Genomic DNA, 21,953 nt, shown 5'->3' on the forward strand with positions numbered 1-21,953 from the left:
GCAATTAAAGTGCTATTGTCACCTGAACTTGGTACTAAGGTAAAGAGCTATGTATTTCCATCCTGGCTAAGTCTCTCCATAGTAATGGCATTTGGGAGCCCCAACTATATCTCTGGGATGATCTAGATGATCTGTTGTACCTGGAACGGATTCAAAAACTGCTATTACAGCAAAGTACAAACTTTAACCATGTCAGGAAACCTCTAATCATAACACTACCCATTTGCACATCTATTCTTTACATAACAGAAAGTAACAAGCAAGAAGTACAGAGGTGACCACCAGGCAAATGAGGTGTTTCTTAATAAGTAAAGAAACCAACAGCACAGATCTAGAAAAATAAATTTCTTTTTGTCTTTTTTTTTTTTTAACGTCTCTTTTGATGGCTACACAACTGCAACTGGAGTGTTTGGGTACCCTAACATTACTTTTCACATTACCAGAGTATTTAAGAGCTGGTTATTTGCTGTTTTTCTTCCATATCTGCTAAGTTTCTTTCTACAGAATGTAGCCATTGCAATAATTTCTTGGTCTGGCTAGTTGTCATACCTCATTTTTTTCTTTCAGCTTTGTGATCATAACAATGACAGGGCTGTCTTCTTGCCAAACCATCTGCCAGAAATCATTCACAGTATTAATCATGGGTCCCTGCGTTGCGATGAAAGCCTTCTCTTTACCTCCGTATCCCTGGTTTAGAAACAGACACAAAAGCATTTACTTTAAATTCATGTGGTTGACCAAAACTGCAGGTGAATGTTCTAAAAGAGCAGAAAGAGGAATCAGGAACTGAAAAAAAAAAAAAAAGAAGAAAAATTTATTTGAACTGAAAGCAATTATGAGTAACAGTAGAGCAGATCAGAAATTTTTCAGTAGAACAGTTTTTCCTCTGAGAATTACCGATTCAATGAACTGAAATGATCCTGGGCATACATCAATCCCTCTCAAATTTCCCTGCTTACTTGGCTTCTTCTAGCTTACCCTGTTTACAATATAGTTTACGGTCAAGAAGCCAGATAAAAAAAAAAACAAGAACAATAAAACTGGTTTCTATGAAGATTCATGACAGGAAAAAAAGATTTAAAATACACGAATGCTCGTGAAAGCAAGGACTCTGAATCTTTGCTAACGGAGAAGCAACGTTAAGAGACCTTATATGAGGGACAGCATCAGTACAGGGAGTCCTGAGACACACAAAGCAAAGAAAGGTTGGGTAAACAGTGAAGAATCAGAAGGGAGGGAAAGGCAGGAAGAAATGGGAAAAACATGAGACTGCCTTCTTATTTTTCAGGTGAAGAGATCTTGGGAGTTTGTGCAGTGACAGGGAGCCCGACAGCAATGCAGATCAGGAGAGCCTAGCAATGTGGGAAGGGAATGACTGCAGAGCAGTTGGAGGTGGTGTGGGGGCCCCTAACCACAGCAGTTTCTTTTGGGTGCCTTTCTCCCTGGCCGTGCTCTTCTGCACTGTTATCCATTGTATTGACCAACAGGATAGATCCTCAGCTGGTACAAACAGTCCCCCCTCTGCTGACCAATTTGCCTGAATGTACTCTGTCAGAGACCAGTGTGTCAGGACCCCAGTGAGCCTCATGATTTCATTTCATCACTGACACCTCTACCAGTGGCAGCAGCAGGAGAAATCACAGTATTTTGGCATGTGAGGTGGTGGCACAGAGGACAGGGAGACCCCAGAGAACTCAAAGCGTGGCCTGGCTGATGGAAGAGTCGTGCTGTTGCTCTCCAAAGAGAACTGCTCTGCTCAGTGACATGATGATGTCTTTCATTCAAAACACTGAAAGTACAGAATGTAACATGAGGTGGCTTAAGAGGTGTGGGGGACGTGTCCGTATATATTCATGTACTGTTACTTAAATAAGCAATATCATCGTTGAGCTCAGGGGCCATAATTTCAGTTGCAGTAATACATTTATTCCAGCTGAGGATCTGGCACATCAAAACATTTAATTTTGCAGGTAAAAGACTATACTCCTAAAACATTACTGAAGTAGTCTCTTAGTATTCTATGCAGCATACATCGTGCCAGGAGTTTAAGAAGGCTGTGTGTGTGTCATTGAGGATTATTACATAGCTGACACTTAGAAATAATAATATCCAACAGGGTTCATACTGGTAAAGTGCTTGCACCATGTAACCATGAAATATAGGGAGTAAACAGGTGAATAAATGTGCATGCTGGTGCACATGTGTATATTTAATACATCTGTTTATGCTCCTTTTCAAAAGCTGTTACAATATCTATTTAATTACTTAACTGGTGATTTCAGGACTATCAACTGACATATTTATGTATGAAAAAAAAAATCAGTACTGAAGATGTTGGTACATAACATGACTGCCATGAGCAACCATAGAGCTTATATTGCTATTGACTCTGATCTTTCTTTACCAAAATACTAGTATTTGTCTCTGTTAAAAGGTAGCCCTTTTTTCGTTCCTAAAAGGCAGCAAGACAATATAAACCAGTAAACACTGAATTAAACAGAAACAGTGATGAACGTGTTTCTTAATGTTTTAAATGTATCTGATAACCTTTTTCTTACTGCAGCCACTTTAGCACATTGATGGCTATGTGGTCTTTGGCACAAACAGATCATGAAGTTACTTCTATCACAGCAATGTAGACAAAAAGATTATAGGATTTATCAATGAAGATGGGTAGGGATAAAATGAGTGGTACCTTGGCAAAAACAGCTATTCAGGTGGAAAATCAAATATTCTCAAAAGCACAGGAAGAGTGTACATTTACTTACCCTAATGTAGTTAGCATTTATGTAGGTACTCAAGGAGTCAGATGGATTTTTTGGTTTCAAATACACTCTGCTTAGAGGATCTAAGAGCACAAGGAAGACGGAAATTGAAAAGAAAACCCATAATTAGAAGATTTCTATAGAGAATCAAAGACTTGTTGAAGAAAATAATCTATGGTTATTTGGGGTAGTCAAGCACTAAAGCATTATGCATGATTTTTTTTTCGCTGCAAAGACTCATCACGTGAAACTAAGGAATACCTACACTGCACAGTTCTGGGCTGTGTAGAAGTATCTCAGTAAGCTGCGGACATCAAAGCAATACTATCAGGTCCAGGCAATGTTCAGGTAAGGTCTAATCTGCCTGTGTTGAATATCCAGCTGACCTGTCTAGACTGTCTCTGAAGCTTGTCATATCTTTGCAGGATGTTAGATAAATACACCAAGTCCTTTGGATTCAGCCTAGATACCTCCGCATGAAGCTGGGCTGTTTCAACAACTACAGTTGGATTTAATTTAAGAAAAGTCCTCTCTGCCCGGGGTGAAATCAGCTATGTGTTTCTATATCAATGTAATGTTCACTGTACGAGTCTGGACTAAGTGATCCATATCATTCCCTTCAGTCCCCTGTTCTCATCTGACACAATTTGTGAACATTGCTGTGTAACAGACTGGAGAAAAAATGCCAAAATATGGGAACATTTTCCTTCATGCTCTTCTTCCCTTAACTGTCTTGGATGACCTAGAATGGAATGGGGCACAGTTCTGCTGACCGTAGAACTGGGGGTTAAAAAATCCCCCCTGCAAATGATGTTTTTGTTTGTTTGTTCGTTTGTGATGATGTGATTGCCCATGTACTAGCCTTTTGGAATTAAAGCCAGTAAATTCTCAATTACATATTGTAATGGAAAGAGAAAATGAGGAGGGAAATGAGATGCCTATGTTGTGGCTGTGTAGGGGCACACTTTGGCTTTCTTTGCACCTTTTCTGAAATAATATTCTACTTCTAATAAAATGATATGGCAACATTTCAGTACAGGAAAAAAAAATCTATCAGTTTGCTTAAATAATTAAGTAGAATCATCAGCTTTTTGACAGTGTCCAGACCCCTATTAGTTTGGAAATAGTCTCTGGATAGCTGCTTTGTGAGTGCAAGCAAGGCAAAGTGTTCAAAGATTCTTACGTGGACGCTGAACTGGAGAGTAGTAAGAAAACACTATTTATTAGGTGGCCCTGTAGTTTACACCAAAAGATATTATCGATGTACGTATGCTGTAGCAAAACCTGTTACTTTCAGAGTTGCTTTTGAATTTCTTCTGTGACTTTTCATCCTGTTCCTATGAAAAGATAAAACCTTTGCAAATCAAAGGAAGAGATGGGCGATCCCACACATACTTTATGTCCTTTTCCCCCTAGAGGTGACAGGAGCTTCGTGGGAAGGGAGCGGAGCCATTACAGGACTCGTACCCGTGTTATGAAGTACGTTTCTTAAAATGGACAAATGAATTAATGTCTTTTAATTCAAAGTCCGTGCATGGAAGTCTTGTCCTCTGTGTTAATAGCACAACACGAAGCCTGCTTAGCTTGTGTTACAAGTCTCTTTGTACTAGCTTTCCCAACTTTTTCACTTAGAGCATTTTTTCTCCCCCTTAACAATATGAGGACAGGAAACCTCTCATTCCTTTTCAGCACAGAGTGATTATTAGCCATTTCCACAAATGCCTCAGGCTACGTGGCCTTGAAAAAACACTCGCTTCCTCTAGCTCACACAATGCCTCCAATTCTGATGTAGCTTGACCCCTACCTTAAAAAACCTCTTCCAAGCAGACTCAACATCCAGCTTATTTACCATACCTTGGGATAAATTCCTCTGTTACTAAGGAGCGGCTAAATCAGTTTCAGAATTCATGAGACTTTCTTCCAATTCCAATCAACTAAACAATCACTGCTTTGGAATAGAGATCTTTTATAAATTAACAGTCCTAATCACTTCTGAAATAGATAATTGCTGTACACGTAGCTCAGAAATGAGGAACACCTGAGCACTGCTCAAGATCTAGAGCCACTAAGCAGTCATTGCACACAAATGGAAGTAATTAGCTGAGTTCTGAATGATAAATACCTCGGAGGTAATCATCTTCTCCTCAAGGATGGTGAAGTCTGAGAGTCTGAAGCTACAGTGGAAAGACACAGATGGTGGCTGCAAGGCTGAATTCATCAATGTTTGTAAAACATCTTGAAATGCAGCAGAGCTGTTAAGCACTTGTAACGGCTAATAAAAAATGCCTCCTACAATTTTGACTGAGGCAAAATTACTGCTGTTTTTTCCATGTATCTAGGAAGTCTGGAATAGCTCGCCCATTAGAGTGGAAGAGGCTTCCCCTAGCTCCATCTTTAACAAATTAATACTGGTATGAATTTACCAGGCTGGAGGAATAAGAGGGAGTTAAGGTGTCTGTAGCCTGAGAGGAGCCACAACAGTAGCCAGTGTAAGGAACACATGCCATAGCTAGGATGGCATTGCCAGACAGCCTTCCCAGTGCCATTGATACTGGAGTTTCATCCACTGTACGGACACCACTCTGTCGTGAAGACTCAGAGCTTCGTCCCATTTCACAAGCTGTTCTACTGTGGGTTGTTAGTTTTTTTCTTCTTCCATTTAGACTACTACTATGTACTAAATTCTTTAGGGCATGAGTTTGTCTGTTCTTGTAGTATTTCCAAGGTAAGTCACTTGTTACTCTTAGTCTAGTCCCAGTTACCTTACTGACAGTAGGACTCAAACGGTGTAAGAAGGGCTATCCTTACAGTATTTCTCTTTCTTGGCAAGGAAAGGAAAACGAACATTTTGTGAGGCAGACTGCTGCCACACTTGCAGCCAATGAGTCATACAGCTTTCGGATATTGAAACATTTTGAAATTCACCCACTCCTATTTTGCCTGTTTTTGCTTGCAGTCTATAAATCAAGTATGGGTACTCATATTCTTTGACAAACACCGTAACACAGGACATGGAAGAATCGTACCAGACTGTATGCTTAATCTATGCCAGCTACAGAATAGCACTGTAGGGCAGGGAATGGGCTATTAGACGTGCAAATAATACAACAGCCTCAAAATGCCTCATGTACAAAATACCTGTAATACCATGCCATTTTTAAATCTCATCTGAGTCACTTCCCAGCACTTTCATTATACACCAGGATTTCCCAATGGAAAACCTAACAGATTTATGATGGTGAGTGTTAACTACACTTTAAAACATACTTCAGCACTAGAAAATAAAGTTTCATTGATGCAAAGGGAATCTCTCTTATCTTCTAGAAATAAGGTTTGCCTAACATCCATTTGTATTTTTAACTATGCAGCCTAACATTAATTAAATAATCAATTATAATACTGGCTATTATAATTAGTATATGATAATAGTTATGATACTGGTGAGTACAACTAGGACACATTTTGTCAAATCACATGGAAATACAAAAATTCTTTGATGAATCCATGCTGAATTCCCCTAAGATCAAACATTTTTTTTGAATTCTGCTGCACAAATATTTTTTTTCTTTTTTTGTCTCTAAAAACCTGCAGTTGATCCTTTGCCTTCATTAGGGAGCAGGACTGGAGCAAACATTATAGAGTTCATAGTCAGGACTATAATACAAAGAAGCTCAAAAATCCTCACAAGAGAATGGTTTCCCAGTATCTGTCTATAAGCTTGTGTAAGAAAGTGCTTTGTTCATACAATTTAGATTTAAGTGTCACCTTGTCTTTAAACAGAGTGCCAGAGCCAGTTTTAGAACAAACAACAGCTTGTAGATTTGTGGGTCTGACCCACCAAGTGCTTTGCACCTTCCTGTCACTGTGAATCTGCTGTTCTGCAGTGACTGTTTTCATGCAGGCTTTTGCCCTGAGGGTACTTCTTAGAAAGAAATAAGGAATGATGTCCAGGTACCTTGGATGTGTTGCACACACACAGATACCCACCGAATAGTGTTAAGCCAATGGCTCCTTTGTGAGCAAGAGCCCACGCACGCTCTGAAGCACCACAGCAATTTTACCTGGTTTGAGGTAGAGAAGTGAAATAGGAAGGGGGAAAGATACAGGTCTTTGAAGCTGAGGTCCTGCTGTGGTACGGGCTGCAGGAAGCAGCAGGTGAAGGTGTGAAATAAGAGGATGAAGAGGGGGCACCAGGGCTGGCTGGTGTTCTGCCCCAGGGATGTAACCATGGTGAGACTGTTGAAGTCTGTCTGCAGTACTGGGAACACGTTCAGAGGGAGCCAGAAATGCTGTAAGCAGATGGTGGGGGAATGCAGCTGAATGAAGATATGGAGAGGGGTTTAACAGGACCGGTAGGTGGCATCTTGGTCAGGAGGAGGGATGGAGAAACAACGATCTCAAGGAGCAGCCTAACCACTTGCCTTGTCCCTTCACTAGGAGTATTAGCATGTTACTATGAAACAAATAACACTTAAAAACTTACAGACGCACCCCAGCATTTGTATTTGAGCATTGGCTATACTATACTGCAACCGAAACATCTTCCATATAAATGTAACATTTCCTGAACATCACAATTTTCCATATAGAACTGATTTTCACTAGGCATTCATTTTACTCCACCAGCCTGGGTCTGTCTGGGTAGGATCTACTAACATTAACCTGCCCCCATGCACCCTGTGACAGAATTATCTGTGTTCGAGTTATCTCTTAGAAAAAGAGAACATCCTCCCCAGCGTAGAGGGTGGAGTGGGTAGATGGGGGCATTTTTAGAGATAATCCATCAATCTCAACGTCACTTGTCACCACAGGTGCCCCGATTCAAGAGACGCGCCCAGTGCTGGGAATGGAAAAGCTGACACGGGCGCGCTAAGCAGTAGGTTGATATCATCTGAGCAGGAAACCAGGAAGGCTGCTCTATTTAATCATGCAAATCGTTTCCAAACCCTTTCGGACTGGGCGTGGGTGTGCGAGTATTTATTATGAGCGTGTGCCTCGATCCTCAAAATATCTCCTTTGAAAAAGCTTGGTGCTAACACACAACAGACCTTTTGATTTCTGTCAAGGAGGGTTACAAAGCGCCTGTCAGAGAGTAGCTGTGGTGCACACTGGCAGTAAGTTTTGACTGAAAATGTGCCTCGGAGTCAGCTGCATGGCCCGGCTAGTTGGAAGTGAAAACACAAAGGCATTCTGACTCTCAAAACTCATCAGCATCAACCGCAGCCCAGCTGTTGCGACCCAATTCAAAACACATGCGTCACCGAGGCAGGGCTCTTTGCACTCACAAGGTGTTCCTGAAGGCAAACCTGATGCTAGGCGCTGTAGGAAGGGGGATCTCCTTCCAAAAATGCCGCCTGTCAGGCAGAGGGAGGCTTGGGCGATATCCTGGCTCCGCCATAGCCGATGGCAAACTCCTGCTTTCGTCAAAGGGGTCAGGATTTCGCCCTCTGTGCACATCCTGTTGACACCGGGCCAAACTGTCGGGGCCACTTAATTTTCTGATTACTTGGTAACTGATAACTTGCATTCAGTTGCTTTCATTTATTTAATTCCCTTCAGCACTCCACCACTGCACTCAGCCGCACATAACTATTTGCTGCAACAGATGAACCGGCCCTGAAGGCAACGGGAATTCTGCTGGTGGCTGAAGGGAAGCAAGGGCTCAACACAATGGGTTTCTTTCCCAGCCATGTATCGTGTTTCTGAGACTAATCTAGTGGCTGAAGGCCATCTTTTTCATTCATCTGACTGCAAGGTCTTCGGATGGTGCGATCAAATTACAGAGCATCCAGGCTCACTGAGAGAAACCCTGTAATTTAAAGTGTGCGAGTTTGTATACTCACTTGTATTAATGTATAACATAGTTCTACAAGGACATTACAGAGATAATTAGAAAACAGCTTCCTAGTTGATAGGACATGCTATCATTTAGAAAGTATTCTTCATTCCAAACCCAAGCAAAAAGTTGTGTTTACATTTTTCTGTGGGAGTGTCCCCCAACATTTAGAGTCACTGAAGTTTTCCACTTTGATACTGTCAAAATATCATAAAAGCACAACTGTTCATATCTATATTTAGTGCAATATTTAAAGTTCTGCAACTTATTTTGAAACTGAACACAAAACAAAATGATTTATGAAAGAGAGATGGAATGTCTCAGTATCCCCCAAGAAATGTTATAAAAATAGTTCAATTTCAGAGGAATGCGCATTTTGAAGGAAAACTATTCCACTGAAAAGTTTTCAATCACCTCTAATTACAATAAAGCAATTGTTACTATGTCAGAAATAAATAATCTGGGCCAATGTAAATACAGAAGCAGTATAGCAAAGCAGTAATAACTCCACGGCAATGATGAGGCAGCACTGTGTGAGAGTGGTTTTCTTACTAGTGTAAACAGATTCCCACAAAGCCATGCAGTGCATGGAGAAGAAGAAAAAAAAAACCAAACCAACAAAACCCAAATAACAGAGGACTTATAAAGTAGGAAGTCCACTATGAGAAAGGATAGGATGCAACTGCTCTTTTAGTCTGGGCGACTTAAAGTTAGACAGGATCCCGAGTAGCTTGACCCAACCAGAGGGAATTCAGTGATGGGGTGCGTGCTGCAAGATGGTGTGGGCTGTGATGCAGGCAACAGCCTTGCTCCTCTCATCACCCAGACTGGGGAAGATATTGCAAAGCACAGCACTCTCTCTACCCCTTTGCTTGAGCTGATGTCCAGAGAAAACCAGCATGCACCCTGGCTGCATTTCAGCAAGTGGTTGGGATGCAGCCAAAGTGTACCTACTGACTAAGGCATCCATGTAGAGTCCTGCATTGGCCAGTCCTCCAACACTGGGCTTTTCTTTCTACATAGACTACAAATACACTTATGAGTAGGTAGACAACGATAAAAGATAAAGACAGATAGATTTTCACAGCAATGTATTTTAAAAGAAGGGCTAAATTCCATACTAGGAAACCATGGGATAACTCACTTACTTGGCAAAATTGTTTTATAGCGGTTTTTAGTTCCATGACTTGGGATGTCAATTTCTTTGGGATCCACAAAATTCATTGGTATTTCCTATAAAAAATAAATTAAATAAGATTGGTGTTTCCAAAGGAGCCATGCAGGAAATTATCACCAGAAGGCCATCTGCTGTTACACAACTGTCTTTTGACATCAAAGTTATTAAGAAAAAAAGTGGTTCCCACCTCAAGCCTGTCAACACCCTTCCTTTAATAAACACAGGAGTTGCATATTGAAGGGGTGACTTCCAAGGAACACTTCTGATGAATTATTAAAAGCAGGGTTTTTATAGGATTAGGAGATAGGTTAGAAAACACAATAGTACTAGAAAAATGGACTTGAAAAGTGCAGTATCATGCAGAACAGAGCAAAATTTTACATAAATGGACCAGGACCTATCAAAATAATTAAATATTAATATATGTCAACCTTTTTTTTTTTTTAATTTTGTGCAAAGCCCTTAACAATGTCAGTGAAAGATCGTATTTGCTTTTTAAAGAAAATATTAATCCTTTTAATACAGTAACTCTAAAGTATAATTAAAAAAATGAACTTGATTTCTCTTGATTCTTTTTGACTTTTTAGCCTCTGAGTGACATTGTCACCTTTAAATTTGCAGTTGTGCAAATACCTGATGTGACAATCTGCTCTTGATCAGTTTAAAATTACTGTTTTTCAAGTTGTTTGTCAGAATGAAAAGTAAAATTCCTCCTATTTTTTGTTGAACAAAATGCTTCATTTGGTCTAAGGAGGGAAGAATCACGTTGATTCTGAGGTCCTGAAACATTGCTACTGTTCTTTAGTTGAATAAAAAAAAAAACAGCCTTCTGGAAATGGTAAAATGAAACATACATTTATTTTTATTTTTATTTAATTATTTTTTCCATGATTTGGGGGGACATTTCACCAGACAGGATATGCAAGATGCTTCAGTTGACTCAAATCTTCATTTTTCACTGTTTTTTTTTGGCCACCACTGTTTAAATTATCTTTGTGTAAGCTGGAATTTGATCTTTGGTAAATTAATACTTCTACTTAAGAGCAAAGTAATTTCTAGAGACTTCAGAACTCCATTACTAGCCTGGGACATTTATACAAAGAGACAGTGGTATATTATATAAATACCTCTTGCAGACACATGAGGAGGCACAAATGGTATTTGCTCTTCCCCTTTTCAATGCAAACCTCCTTTGACTTGAGCCGCTGGAAAATTTACTAAAGCATTTTCCTCCAAAATCAGCTGGTTTCTAACTCTACAGCCTGTCCCGGACTTTGGCAAAAATCAGAAGCACGGCTGTCATCCTTCAGACCCAAGTACTTATGGGGCCAAGGGCACAGACAGAAATCTGCCAATACACTGTGGATCACAGCCATATACGGGTCACTTATTGCGAGGCTGGCTATGAAACGCAAGAGATGATTCCAGAATAAAATTCAGGATAGTATGGGGAAAACATCCCTGCTAGCAGGGGAAAATAAACCCAGCACGAACACGTGCAAATTAGCACACAAAATCTGTAGATGTCTAGACAATATATATCAAATTGTTTTAGTATACCAAATTGTTTTACTAAACATATATAATATATATATATTTAAATAATTATAAATAATTTATAAGGTGCACACAGTTGCATGCGTGTAACTACACATGTCCTGTATATATGCCTTTGTTCATGGGCTACTTCACCTATTTGGGTGGTCCTCTTCTAATAACAAGTATTCTGGCTCACAGTAGACTTTCAAATGCAACAGCTGTTCATAAACTTAAAGAAATATGATTTGGGTCTCTGAGAGCAGAGATAATGTGGCAACATTTATGGAAATTCAGGCAAATGTTTTTATACCCATCCCTCCATTTTGATGAGACAAAAAATTTACAGATTTAGCTAGCTGGCATTTCCCATGCACGATTGTATTTTCTGACATTCCAGTGTTTCAGGAACATGAATTTTTCTGTTCTGTCACCAAATTCCCAAGTATTTTTTGAATAGCAGTAGCTCAGGCTACTGAAGAAATATATGCTGGGTAATTTATATATCTTCCTCATTGCCAAATCAGGTGCATTCCGCCAAGTAAAACTATTCAAACTTTCTGTCAGCCAAGAAAAAAAATAAAAGTTCTTTTTTTTTCTTACTAAATATTGTATAAAAATATTTTGATACTGACTAGCTTTTACAAATACAAAGTATAATTATTAGTTCTCTAAACTGTTAATTAAAAAATAATATTTTTTTAAACCAAAGTTAACCTGAAAATGATCATGCTTTAGTTTTCCATTGAAAACTTTGAACATTTCTCAATTTTTAGCACACTTGGAAGGTTTTCATGGGAAATGTTCATTTTAGTTTCAAGAAGACTGCTTTACTATGTTTTCTTAGTTAAAACAAGCTGTGTGAATGGAGCAAGTGATGGTTATATATTGTGTTCTTTGCATGCTTGAAGTTCCTAATAAAGCTATTATCTGTAGCAAGGAAGACATTAAACAGAAACTGTTCAACAGCTTCATCTTAAAACATATTTAAAAGAAAGATTTAAACTGGAACAGGAAAGTCATGATCTTTTCAATAGAATTCCTTGAAAAAAATCAAGGACCAAAATTATGTTGTGCCCCACTGAAGGAAGAATAAAATGTGAGTATCCATTGACCCAAAGCCATGAATGGATGCTGTGTGAGAAGATTTGGGTAAATGAGATTCTGTGGACATGCCAAGTTGTTTGTACAAACCGAGTTCTAACATAGGGGCTTTAAACATGAAAATGTTATTTCTTCCAACTGTCCTGTCTAAGCTGCAGAATGACAGAAAATGGATGGCACAAATGGTGATAAAAGAATGTAGGATGCTTAAAATTCTTTCCATGTACGCTGTCTGACCATTTGTTGTTAAAACAACCTAGTGATTTATTTTTCCTGGGCAAACGACTTTCACTCTAAACCCTGTCTCTGTAAAGGTGAAAAAAGGCGTGACTTTTATAGGAGTGCAATCATTCATAATGAAAAAATACTCTTAGACTAAGATGGCATTCATCATCTGTTTTACTGACTTACATGCACAAATTGTAAAGGAAATAAAACTCCGAGGAATCACATGCTCAGGCATGTTTAATAAGAATTGAATTGTCTGTATGCTTTTGTTAAGATCAGGGTTGCATAGGTCTTCCTGCTCTTATATGCCCCATTGGGATACACATTTCTGTGTGTCTCTGTTTATTAAATCTGAGCTATTAACCAGTCTTAAAAAGTTTTGCTTGTTTAGTTTGGTTTGCTAACGAGTTGTAAAAGCTAAAAACGTTATGCTAACATTGGGTTGGGTAGCTGGGTGTGTTAGGTTTGTCTGATCTGGTACCCTCTGATAGCAGTAAGTAGCAAGGCATCTGAAGGAACTATAGGAACAGGATGAGCTTTTCATTTTATTTATTTATTTAATTTTAATCTGGCCACCTGATTGCATTCTTTTAGCAAGAAAAATAATGAATATTCACTCATGTTCACACTCTCGCTACTCATGATTTTATAGGCTTCTGTTGGAGCCTATAAAGGACTTTTCTAGTCAGAGGAGTCCTTGCTTGAGTCTATCTAGCATCATTGGATACAGAAGCTGCTCTAGCCTGTGATTATATTCACCATACTTCCATACATGCTTTGAAATGGAGCGATCAAAGCAGCTTGCACTTCTGACTGTCATATAGGTTTTTCCACTACCATAAAGATGTTTTCTATTTTATTCTCTATTCCTTTTCCCATGACTCTTAGCCTTCCATTTCAGAACCGACTGAAGTATATAAAACTATTTCCCCCAGACACATAACATTTTATTTTTCAATCCTGAATTTCACCTACCTTGTTACACTCATATAATCCATCTGGAACTTCTTTGAAGTCCATTTCTAATTTTACTACCCTTCATAATTCAGTATCATCACCATACTTTGTCACCTTACTATTCGTTCCCTTTTCTAGATGGCTTTTGAGCATCTTGGTCAGTATCAAATCCAAAATAGATGCCTCTGATACTCCACTGGACAGCCTCCTTTCAGTCTGAGAAGCAACCATATAGGCTACAAATCCCTCTTACGCTACTAACACTGTGTTGCTTCTTCCCTGATGTACTGCATTTGCTCATATAACTATTAGTTTCTTTCTTTATTATAATTCTTTGTAGTTTCTCTGATACATACATCAGATTTATAGGTCTGTAGTTCTCCAAATCTCTTCTGGAGCCCGTCTGGAAAACTCTTGTTAACTCTGGCCCTCTGATTCCTCAGATACTGGCACCCAAGTGCTAGTGTACACCTGCCCTGTTAATACATCAGTAATTACAAATATGAAGTCCTTTAGGACTCCTGAATGAATACCAGCTTATTCCAGTGTTTACTTTTTATACAATTTATTGATCTGTTCTGTTCCATTAACACTTCAATATCAGACAGACCCTTTAGCAATCTGTTTTAATCTACTTCTGCCACACAGGTAGGAAGTTCCGTATGTTCATCTGTGGTGACCATGGATATAAATAACACAAACACTTTTCTCCTGTCGCCTCACCTTTTCTACCCTTTGATCTTCTATTGATCCTCATACTCTTTGTTAAGTTTTGTGCTTTTGATCTATTTAAAAATAAAGCTATACATTTTTTTTGTAAGTTCAAAACCTTTTTTGGCCTGCCTTCTTCAGCTTTCACATTCAACTGGCTTCTGGTTACGCTCTATTCCATTTCCCTTGTAAAGACTGTCTCCTTTTTTCTGATAGACATTTTTATCTGGCTGTTTTGCAATACCAGTCTCTTTCAGGTCTTCCTGAAGTAATATTTAACAGTGTGTTTTCCCTGAGTTAGTTTTCCTCCTGTGACTTGTTTCTTCCTGGCCACTATCTGGGTTTTACATTCTTACCCTTTTTAATATTAAATACAGTTGTAGGAGACTTTCCTTTTTTTTTGGTCTTGAGTATATTAGACCCACAGCATGGAGTGTTTGTTAAAGATATGTTCAACTGACTTGGGAGTTGTTTCTCTTTTTTGGTGTCCCTGTCTGCTCCAGAAATGTCATTTATAGTGCCTAAAATTTTAGACTTCAAATTACAAACGTTACTGGATGATGTTTACATGGGGATAAACAAACCCTCCAATTATTACTGTGTTTTCTGTCATCACATCCTTTATGATCTCTCCAAAACTGTCACAGCATTACAGTCCTGGCTGTTTGTACTGCACCTCTAATGCAACATTTATCCCATCTAGGAATGGAACTTCAGACTGGGAGGAATCCGTGTTATCTACGGCTATAGGTAACAGTTCTTTATGAGCTATTTATCTCAGTGAGTTCAGATTTCTAAACATAAAATACCACCTTGGAACAATCTCATCAGCCATTCAGAAATTATTTGCACCTCGGTATTAAAATGCTGCCCAATTATTATTTTTTTTCCACAGTTTCTGTTGCACCAATTATGTAAAAACCGTCATTTAAAGCTTGCTGTTAAACTCACCATGAATTCTGTTTGAAGTAAATGAGAACATGCAACTGCATCTCGGAGCTGCTGCCGTGTCAGGACGCGGCCAGCTGACTGTAGGTATTCCATTGCCACTTTTTCTCGTGGAGTCGGCACAGAGACGAAAGGTTCAACACTTCCCAAACTACTCATATCCAAAGTCAGAGAGACATTGGATCCTCGTCTGCATTAGAAAATAATTAAAAGTTATATCAGATCTGTGTTCATTGTAAGTCCCATACTCATGCAGCTGATCCTGAGTTAGTTATGTACCGTGACTTTCTGTGTAGTCACTGGGATATTTGAATATGCAAAGATTGGTTTCACTGGAAGCACTGGGTGGCCACAAAATGAAGATTTTACAGATCACCCCACCTCTTGAATCTAACAACTAGTTTTGAAAGAACGCTCTTCTAGGGAGGAACTATTTGGATTATTCTTAACAGCAGAAACTGCTCCCTGTATGCTACTTAATCTTTATGGATGTTAAATGTGCAAGTGGTATGTTGGTAAGGAAGAAACATTTCACAGAAAGAAAAGAGAGTTTATTTCTAACATATATATATAAAAAGCTGGAAATAAATTCACAGCATATTGGCTAAATTTTTAAGAATCTACTCAAATATAAAATATAGAAGGGGAAAAAGTGATGAAATCAATAGATATCAGTGGAAAGGGAGTGCTAACATTGTGGATACCAAGTCAGTGGATAGCATTTTGGGTGACGTAAGTGAGAAGAGAGAAACATAAAACCACAATAAATCCCAGGAGAAGGGACGGTCACAGACTTAGAGCAGTTATTCAGAAATGCCAAACATCTCACATAGGACAATCAAATTCATCAATGTTTCCACATTTCCACAAGAAAATAAAGTTTGATTCAATCACACCTTTGAGCTGTGAAAATACCAAGAAAGTACATTTCTGTATGTTTGGTATGAGCGCTAACTTTTTTGTTGCTTTCTGCAAACACTTTAGGAAACTTTTTTCATAGTTTCAACCCATTGATCAAATGTTACCTACTCAGCCCTTAACTTGAGGTTTGTCGATGGCACTAAATCCATACTCTGTGAACTGTGATGACTAAACACACATCCGTAGGCATTAATCAAAGCTTTTGTATTTACTAATCTGAATTTGTTACTGTGAAGACTGAGTTAGCCAGCTACCTCTGAATTGGGCTACAGATGCCCTGTCAGCGTGAACACATCTCTTAACATTTACTAAGCAGCACTGTGCATATAGAGATGTGACAACACAAGTTTCATCCCCTTAACAGTAATACATATTACCGTATATTACTATAAATGTCACACAAACATCACCAGACAGTATCTGTGAGGCATCTGCTAGCAATACTGGGGGAATGCTTTCATCTAGGCTGCAGCAAAAGTTGTGTTAATGCTTGTCTTTCACTCTCCTCTCGTTATCCATGAGTGGCCCATAGATATTTGAATGCAAACATATTTGAGTAAATTATTTGTCTTTTCTGATACTGTGACTCTTTACTTCATGCTGATGTTGCTGCTTTATTTTTAAACTTTTTTCTTCTGCCTCCAGAACGAGTGCTCTTAGGGTTTATTGCTTTCTTCTCTGGTGGTTTTGTTTTGTTCTGAACTAGCTTCAGTGCACTTTCCTCCCTCTCATACATGTCAGCAGATCCTTCAGTAACTTTATTTTAAAATAAACTATTTCTATCATGTCATTCAGCATGAATAGAAATGATTTCAGCCACCCACCTGCCACTTAGCAAAACACAAAAACAACAATCACTGTGAAAAGAGACCACCTGATGGAATCTGTGAATCTCAGATTGTGCCATACTGTCCATGAGCCTATTTCAGCTCAAATGATGGGTGGGTGACAGCAAGAGATTTGCTGTCCAGGCACACAGATGGTAACAATGAGTCAGTGGCAGAAGCTGAGGTGGGAGAGGCAAGATGGAGCCAAGGTGGCTGCAGGCAGCTGGCTGCCTCCTGGGGTAGATGGGGACAATTTCTGCTGGCAGAGGGAAGACAGAGAGAGGGGTACGACTCTGCTAATTTAGCTAGGAGGAAGGCAGAACTGAAGTAGCATCCTGAGCAGAAATGATGAGCAGCTGTTACATGCATATGCTACCTATGTTGCATGCGTTGGCTACCGGTACTGCTCTGTGGCTTGCTGTGCAACCTCCATCGTAGAGGTCCCGCCTGGTGGCTGCCCTCTGATGCCTCTGATGGTCCTGGCTCACGTACCCGAACCACCTCCCCAGGGACCATTCCCGTCTGCAGGGAAGTCAGTCCCTCAGCTCCACGCCACTCCGCGAGGAAAACATCCTGTTAGACTGCTTTCTCATAAAAACCCTCTCACTTAAGCACCTCTTCTGGCCATGAGTAGCAATTTATTCCGCGGAAAAAGGCAGTCCCTCAAACAGGTGGCTCTGAGGGCTTATATCACAAAACAAATCTTTTGAAAACTAGCCAGAAATTCATAGAAAAGGTGTGCAATGAACATCTCCAAAACTGTTTTGACTACCTTTGGCTGAGAAAAGGGTAGCAACTGAAACCCAGCCATACTTTTGGAAGAGCCTACTGAGATTTCCTAATATAGAGGAAAAGTATTCTCATTGTTTAGTAACAAAGTACAGTGAAAATGTTAATATTTTCTTTGGCTTTTACATTGTTATAACTGACAGTCTTGGCAAAAAGGCTATTTCCTTTTTAACAACAACAGAAAATATACCTGATCTAATTATAACTTTGAGTTTACAGCTTTTACCATTTATGGGGATTATTGAGGAATACCAGTGTTGAGAATCAAATAACTTACTCTGGAAAGAAAAAATAATTTTTTGCTATATATTTAACACATTAAAAGCTACACAGTGAATAAAAACTGAACATAAGACAGAAAATAATTACCTAAAGGATAGCAGTCTTTTTATAAAGACATACAACAAATAATAGCTCTAAAGGTAATTCCTTCATAAAAATGGGCACCTAAACACTTTTAAGAAGAAAGCTTAAACTAATAAAAAGATTTTAATAATGTTTACATTAGTTAACTATTGCCAAGATTAACATTAATTATATAGACCTCTTTACTCCTTTCGGGGCTATACTGAGAGACAGGGCTGAAAACAGGGCATTTTGCCTGGTGCCAAAAGATCAGGGAGGGCATGAACCCATCATGTTATTGTACGCTGTAATGTAAGATGCTCCTAGTCTCAGATCCTGCTCTGGATTTTCTGGATTTTCTGGATTTTCTATGTTCCTCTCATAGTTAAATTCTTCACTTTTTGTAGAAAAAAAAAAAAAGAAAGCAGGAATTCTCTTCTGTTTTTACCACCTGGATGGAAAGAGGTGAAGTAGTGAGCAATCCTTTACTCACCTTATTGGAAAGAATGCACAGTACATCAGTGGGACCAATGGAACTGCTACTCAGACAACTAATTTTTTTTGGATCCCTCTAAACATACATATATATATACACACACACACACATATATATACATGCACACCCTGACTACACACAGGTATCTTTCCATTTCAATTACAGCAAAGAAGCCATACACGTTTTTTCTCTTATTTCTGAATATTTACAATTCTATGCTACAATCCTCTAAATAACTTTATCTTCTGTTTCCCATGTTAATAGCCAAAGTAGAGAAGATTGATTTTCTCCTTTGCAAGTAAAATCCCCTGTCCTGGAATCCCCTCGAGGTCCTGTCTTGGTGAGGATGAGCATTGTGTGAGGAATCTGAGGAATTGTAAACATTCATGACAACATGACATTAAAGTCAGCAAGAGACTAACTCTTCTGACTTTTCACCAGCTGGGACAGCCACCTCATTACTGGGTATGCGAATAAGTGCAATCAGGAAACCACTTGTGTCTGTGTATTGTCTAGTACCTCAGAGGGGGGCCTACTACATACTCATGGCCCTATTTTCAATAAGGCAATAGGAACACGTCCACTAATGAGAATCCACTGGAGGATTTTTAATTGTGCATTTATAGAAGCAGATTTTATTGGAGACATGATGAAAAAATGCAGTGTTTGTTTGAAAATTCTCAAAAGGAAGCTCCACCTGTCCACCTCAGAGAGCCAACAGGTTACCAAAGCCTATTAATCATTAGCAAGGTCATTTCCAGGTCTTCCCTGACCCTAAAATTAAGCCGCAGTTGGTGATTATGAAAATCCAACTACCCGACATGTTTTTCCCAGGTGTTTATTTAAGCCGAGCAATTTCTTTAAATACACCTTCCCATGTTTATTCAGCACTCTTGAAAAACGTGACGCCCAGATTCCCCCTCCCGGGCTTCGCCTGGGGCCTGGGGCCCACCGGCAGCCATTGCCCTTCGACCCCGCCGTTGCAGGCCCGGGCGGTGCTTCCTCTCGCTCCCGCGCTCCTCGCCCCGCCGCTGCGCCTCCGAGGGCCGAAGGCAGGCCTGTGTCAGCCCTGCAGGTGGAAGGAAGCCATTAATTAGTGGGAAGAGCAGTGCTGGCTGAGGCTGCTGGGGAGGGAGCTGCTTCGTGTCCCGAGATCCTGCCTGTAGGCTGGGATGCTCCACAGGGCTTCTCTCCATGGGTTTTACTGCAGGGACAATGGGAAAACCACTGCCATTTCCCTGTGGGTTTCAATTCTCTGGTATTCCTCTGGTCTAGACGTGGGTCCTGATGCTCTGCTCTTGCTGGGCTGTCCCATGAGCATTCAGGTGGGCTTTACACTGCTGTAATTGCACTGAAGGAGCACAATTAGGCACACGATTTCCACCACTTACTGCCTTACTGATGTCTTTTCCAGTGCTAGAACTCTCGTGCTTATCTAGTTTCATGTTTCAGTAGAATAATTTAAAGAAAAACTAAATTCACAAAAAAAGGGCAGTGGAAAAAATATAGGACCCAGCTTTCCTGCTGGATTTTAAAATAGCTAGGAGAAAACACATTCAGGAGGATGAACAAATGTGGTAGATAAAACTGCTGTGGGGTGGGGATGTGAAAAGCACAGCAAATCAGACAAGGACATAATGTTGTTCTTGTTATTAATGCTGTATTGTGAGATAAAATAAATAAAAATAGGGTACTGCATAGCTCCCATTGACTTCATGAAGAAAAATCAGGTTCTGTGTTAAAAAGAAAGCAGAAGAGAGGAAATACACAAAGGTTAAAAAAAAAACTTGAAAAGGACTGAACATACTGCCATTTTCTATTAGCCTTGGGCTAAGAGTAACACAGATCTTCTAATATACGAATAAGACATTTCCCTACAAATCCAGATTTATAATATCCATTACAGTCAGTCCTCAGAACACCAAGAGATGACTCTCATTTGAGGTGAAATATAATTTGAGAATTTTAAAGTAACATTCACGGTGTTGTTAAATAATTACTTCTAATAAGCATAAGAATAGTTTATGCATTTTCCACAAATGCTTATATATGACACTTGCTCTGTACACAATAGCCTGAAATATATATCACATTGTACCAGTAATATTACTGGATGCCTAGGAAAAGTAGGGTGAATGAGTCTATGGTTACATTAATGGGTGTGGTAATCTCTATTTTTTTCCTGCCCATCAGTATATTATTTCAAGCAAGGCTTCTAAGCATGTGGTAAAACTCCATTATTAACAACCCAAAGTGGAAAAGAGAATATTTTTTGCTAGGTCTCTATTTTTTTCTTGGAAATGCAGAGCTTGTGGGTTTCAGTTTTCTGTTATGCTGCAACACACATTAAAGAATATTCTGACAGAAAAAAAAAAGAAAAGAAAAGAAAAGAAAAGAAAAGAAAAGAAAAGAAAAGAAAAGAAAAGAAAAGAAAAGAAAAAGAAAAGAAACCCACAAGTTATGATAATATACAAAACACATAAATATAGTATCCTCTTATTTACTCCTACTTTCACCAAAGGTCAATCAATAACATCAGCATAAGTTTAAGAAAATAGTGAATAAAAGATACAACTATGTGAATGTCACCCCAATAAATAAATACTGCACAAAGTATTTAGTGCATATAATGCACTTTTTAGTTTTAAACTCCTGGGTGCTTCATGAGGCATTGCTACACAGATTCTATGCTTGGCAAGTCTATGATGAGAACGTAATTTCCCAAATGATCTCTGATTTGTCTGCTGACATTTTGGGGTTCCATTTGGTTTTTGCTTGAACAAGCACTGCAGCTTTTAAGAACCAACTCAGACCTGAGGTTCTCAACACTTTTAAACAAGAGGTTCTTCACTGACGGGGTGGTTGCACACTGCAACAGGCTCCCCAGGGAAGCAGTCACTGCACCAAGCCTGTCGGAGTTTAAGAAGCGTTTGGACGGTGCACTTAGTCACATGGTCTAAAATTCTGGGTGGACCTGTGTGGTGCCAGGACTCGATGTTGGACTCCATGATCCTTATGGGTCCCTTCCAACTCTGGATATTCTATGATTCTATGATTTTATGAATTCAAGCTCATGTAACACAAAACCTGAAGTACTCAAGAATCAGAAGCTGCAATCAATGAGCTAACTAACAAGATGGAAGAAGAATTAGCATTAGAAGCAAAACTAAAACCCAAGGTTCCCTAAATTTCTCAAGTTACTTTAAATCATTTTGAAGTTATTTGTCGCAAACATTCTTACCTAAAGGAAATTGCTCTTCAACTGATTTTAAGAATCAGTATTGTTTATGTCAATCATTTACTTAAAAAACAA

General features: G+C 39.2%; 1 protein-coding gene across 1 annotated transcript in view; it reads right to left on the minus strand.

Annotated features, from left to right (window-relative positions):
• The window catches only part of PTPRR (protein tyrosine phosphatase receptor type R), a 143,042-nt gene that overhangs the window by 17,368 nt on the left and 103,721 nt on the right, over positions 1-21,953 (minus strand). The window contains exons 7-10 of the mRNA XM_035544118.1: positions 15,266-15,452; positions 9,750-9,834; positions 2,769-2,848; positions 550-687 (exon numbers count right to left, since the gene is read on the minus strand). Coding sequence (XP_035400011.1) covers positions 550-687; positions 2,769-2,848; positions 9,750-9,834; positions 15,266-15,452 — 490 coding nt within the window. The remainder of the gene's footprint in view (positions 1-549; positions 688-2,768; positions 2,849-9,749; positions 9,835-15,265; positions 15,453-21,953) is intronic.

The sequence above is a fragment of the Cygnus atratus genome, chromosome 1, assembly GCF_013377495.2.
Source record: "Cygnus atratus isolate AKBS03 ecotype Queensland, Australia chromosome 1, CAtr_DNAZoo_HiC_assembly, whole genome shotgun sequence".
Classification (NCBI taxonomy): domain Eukaryota; kingdom Metazoa; phylum Chordata; class Aves; order Anseriformes; family Anatidae; genus Cygnus; species Cygnus atratus.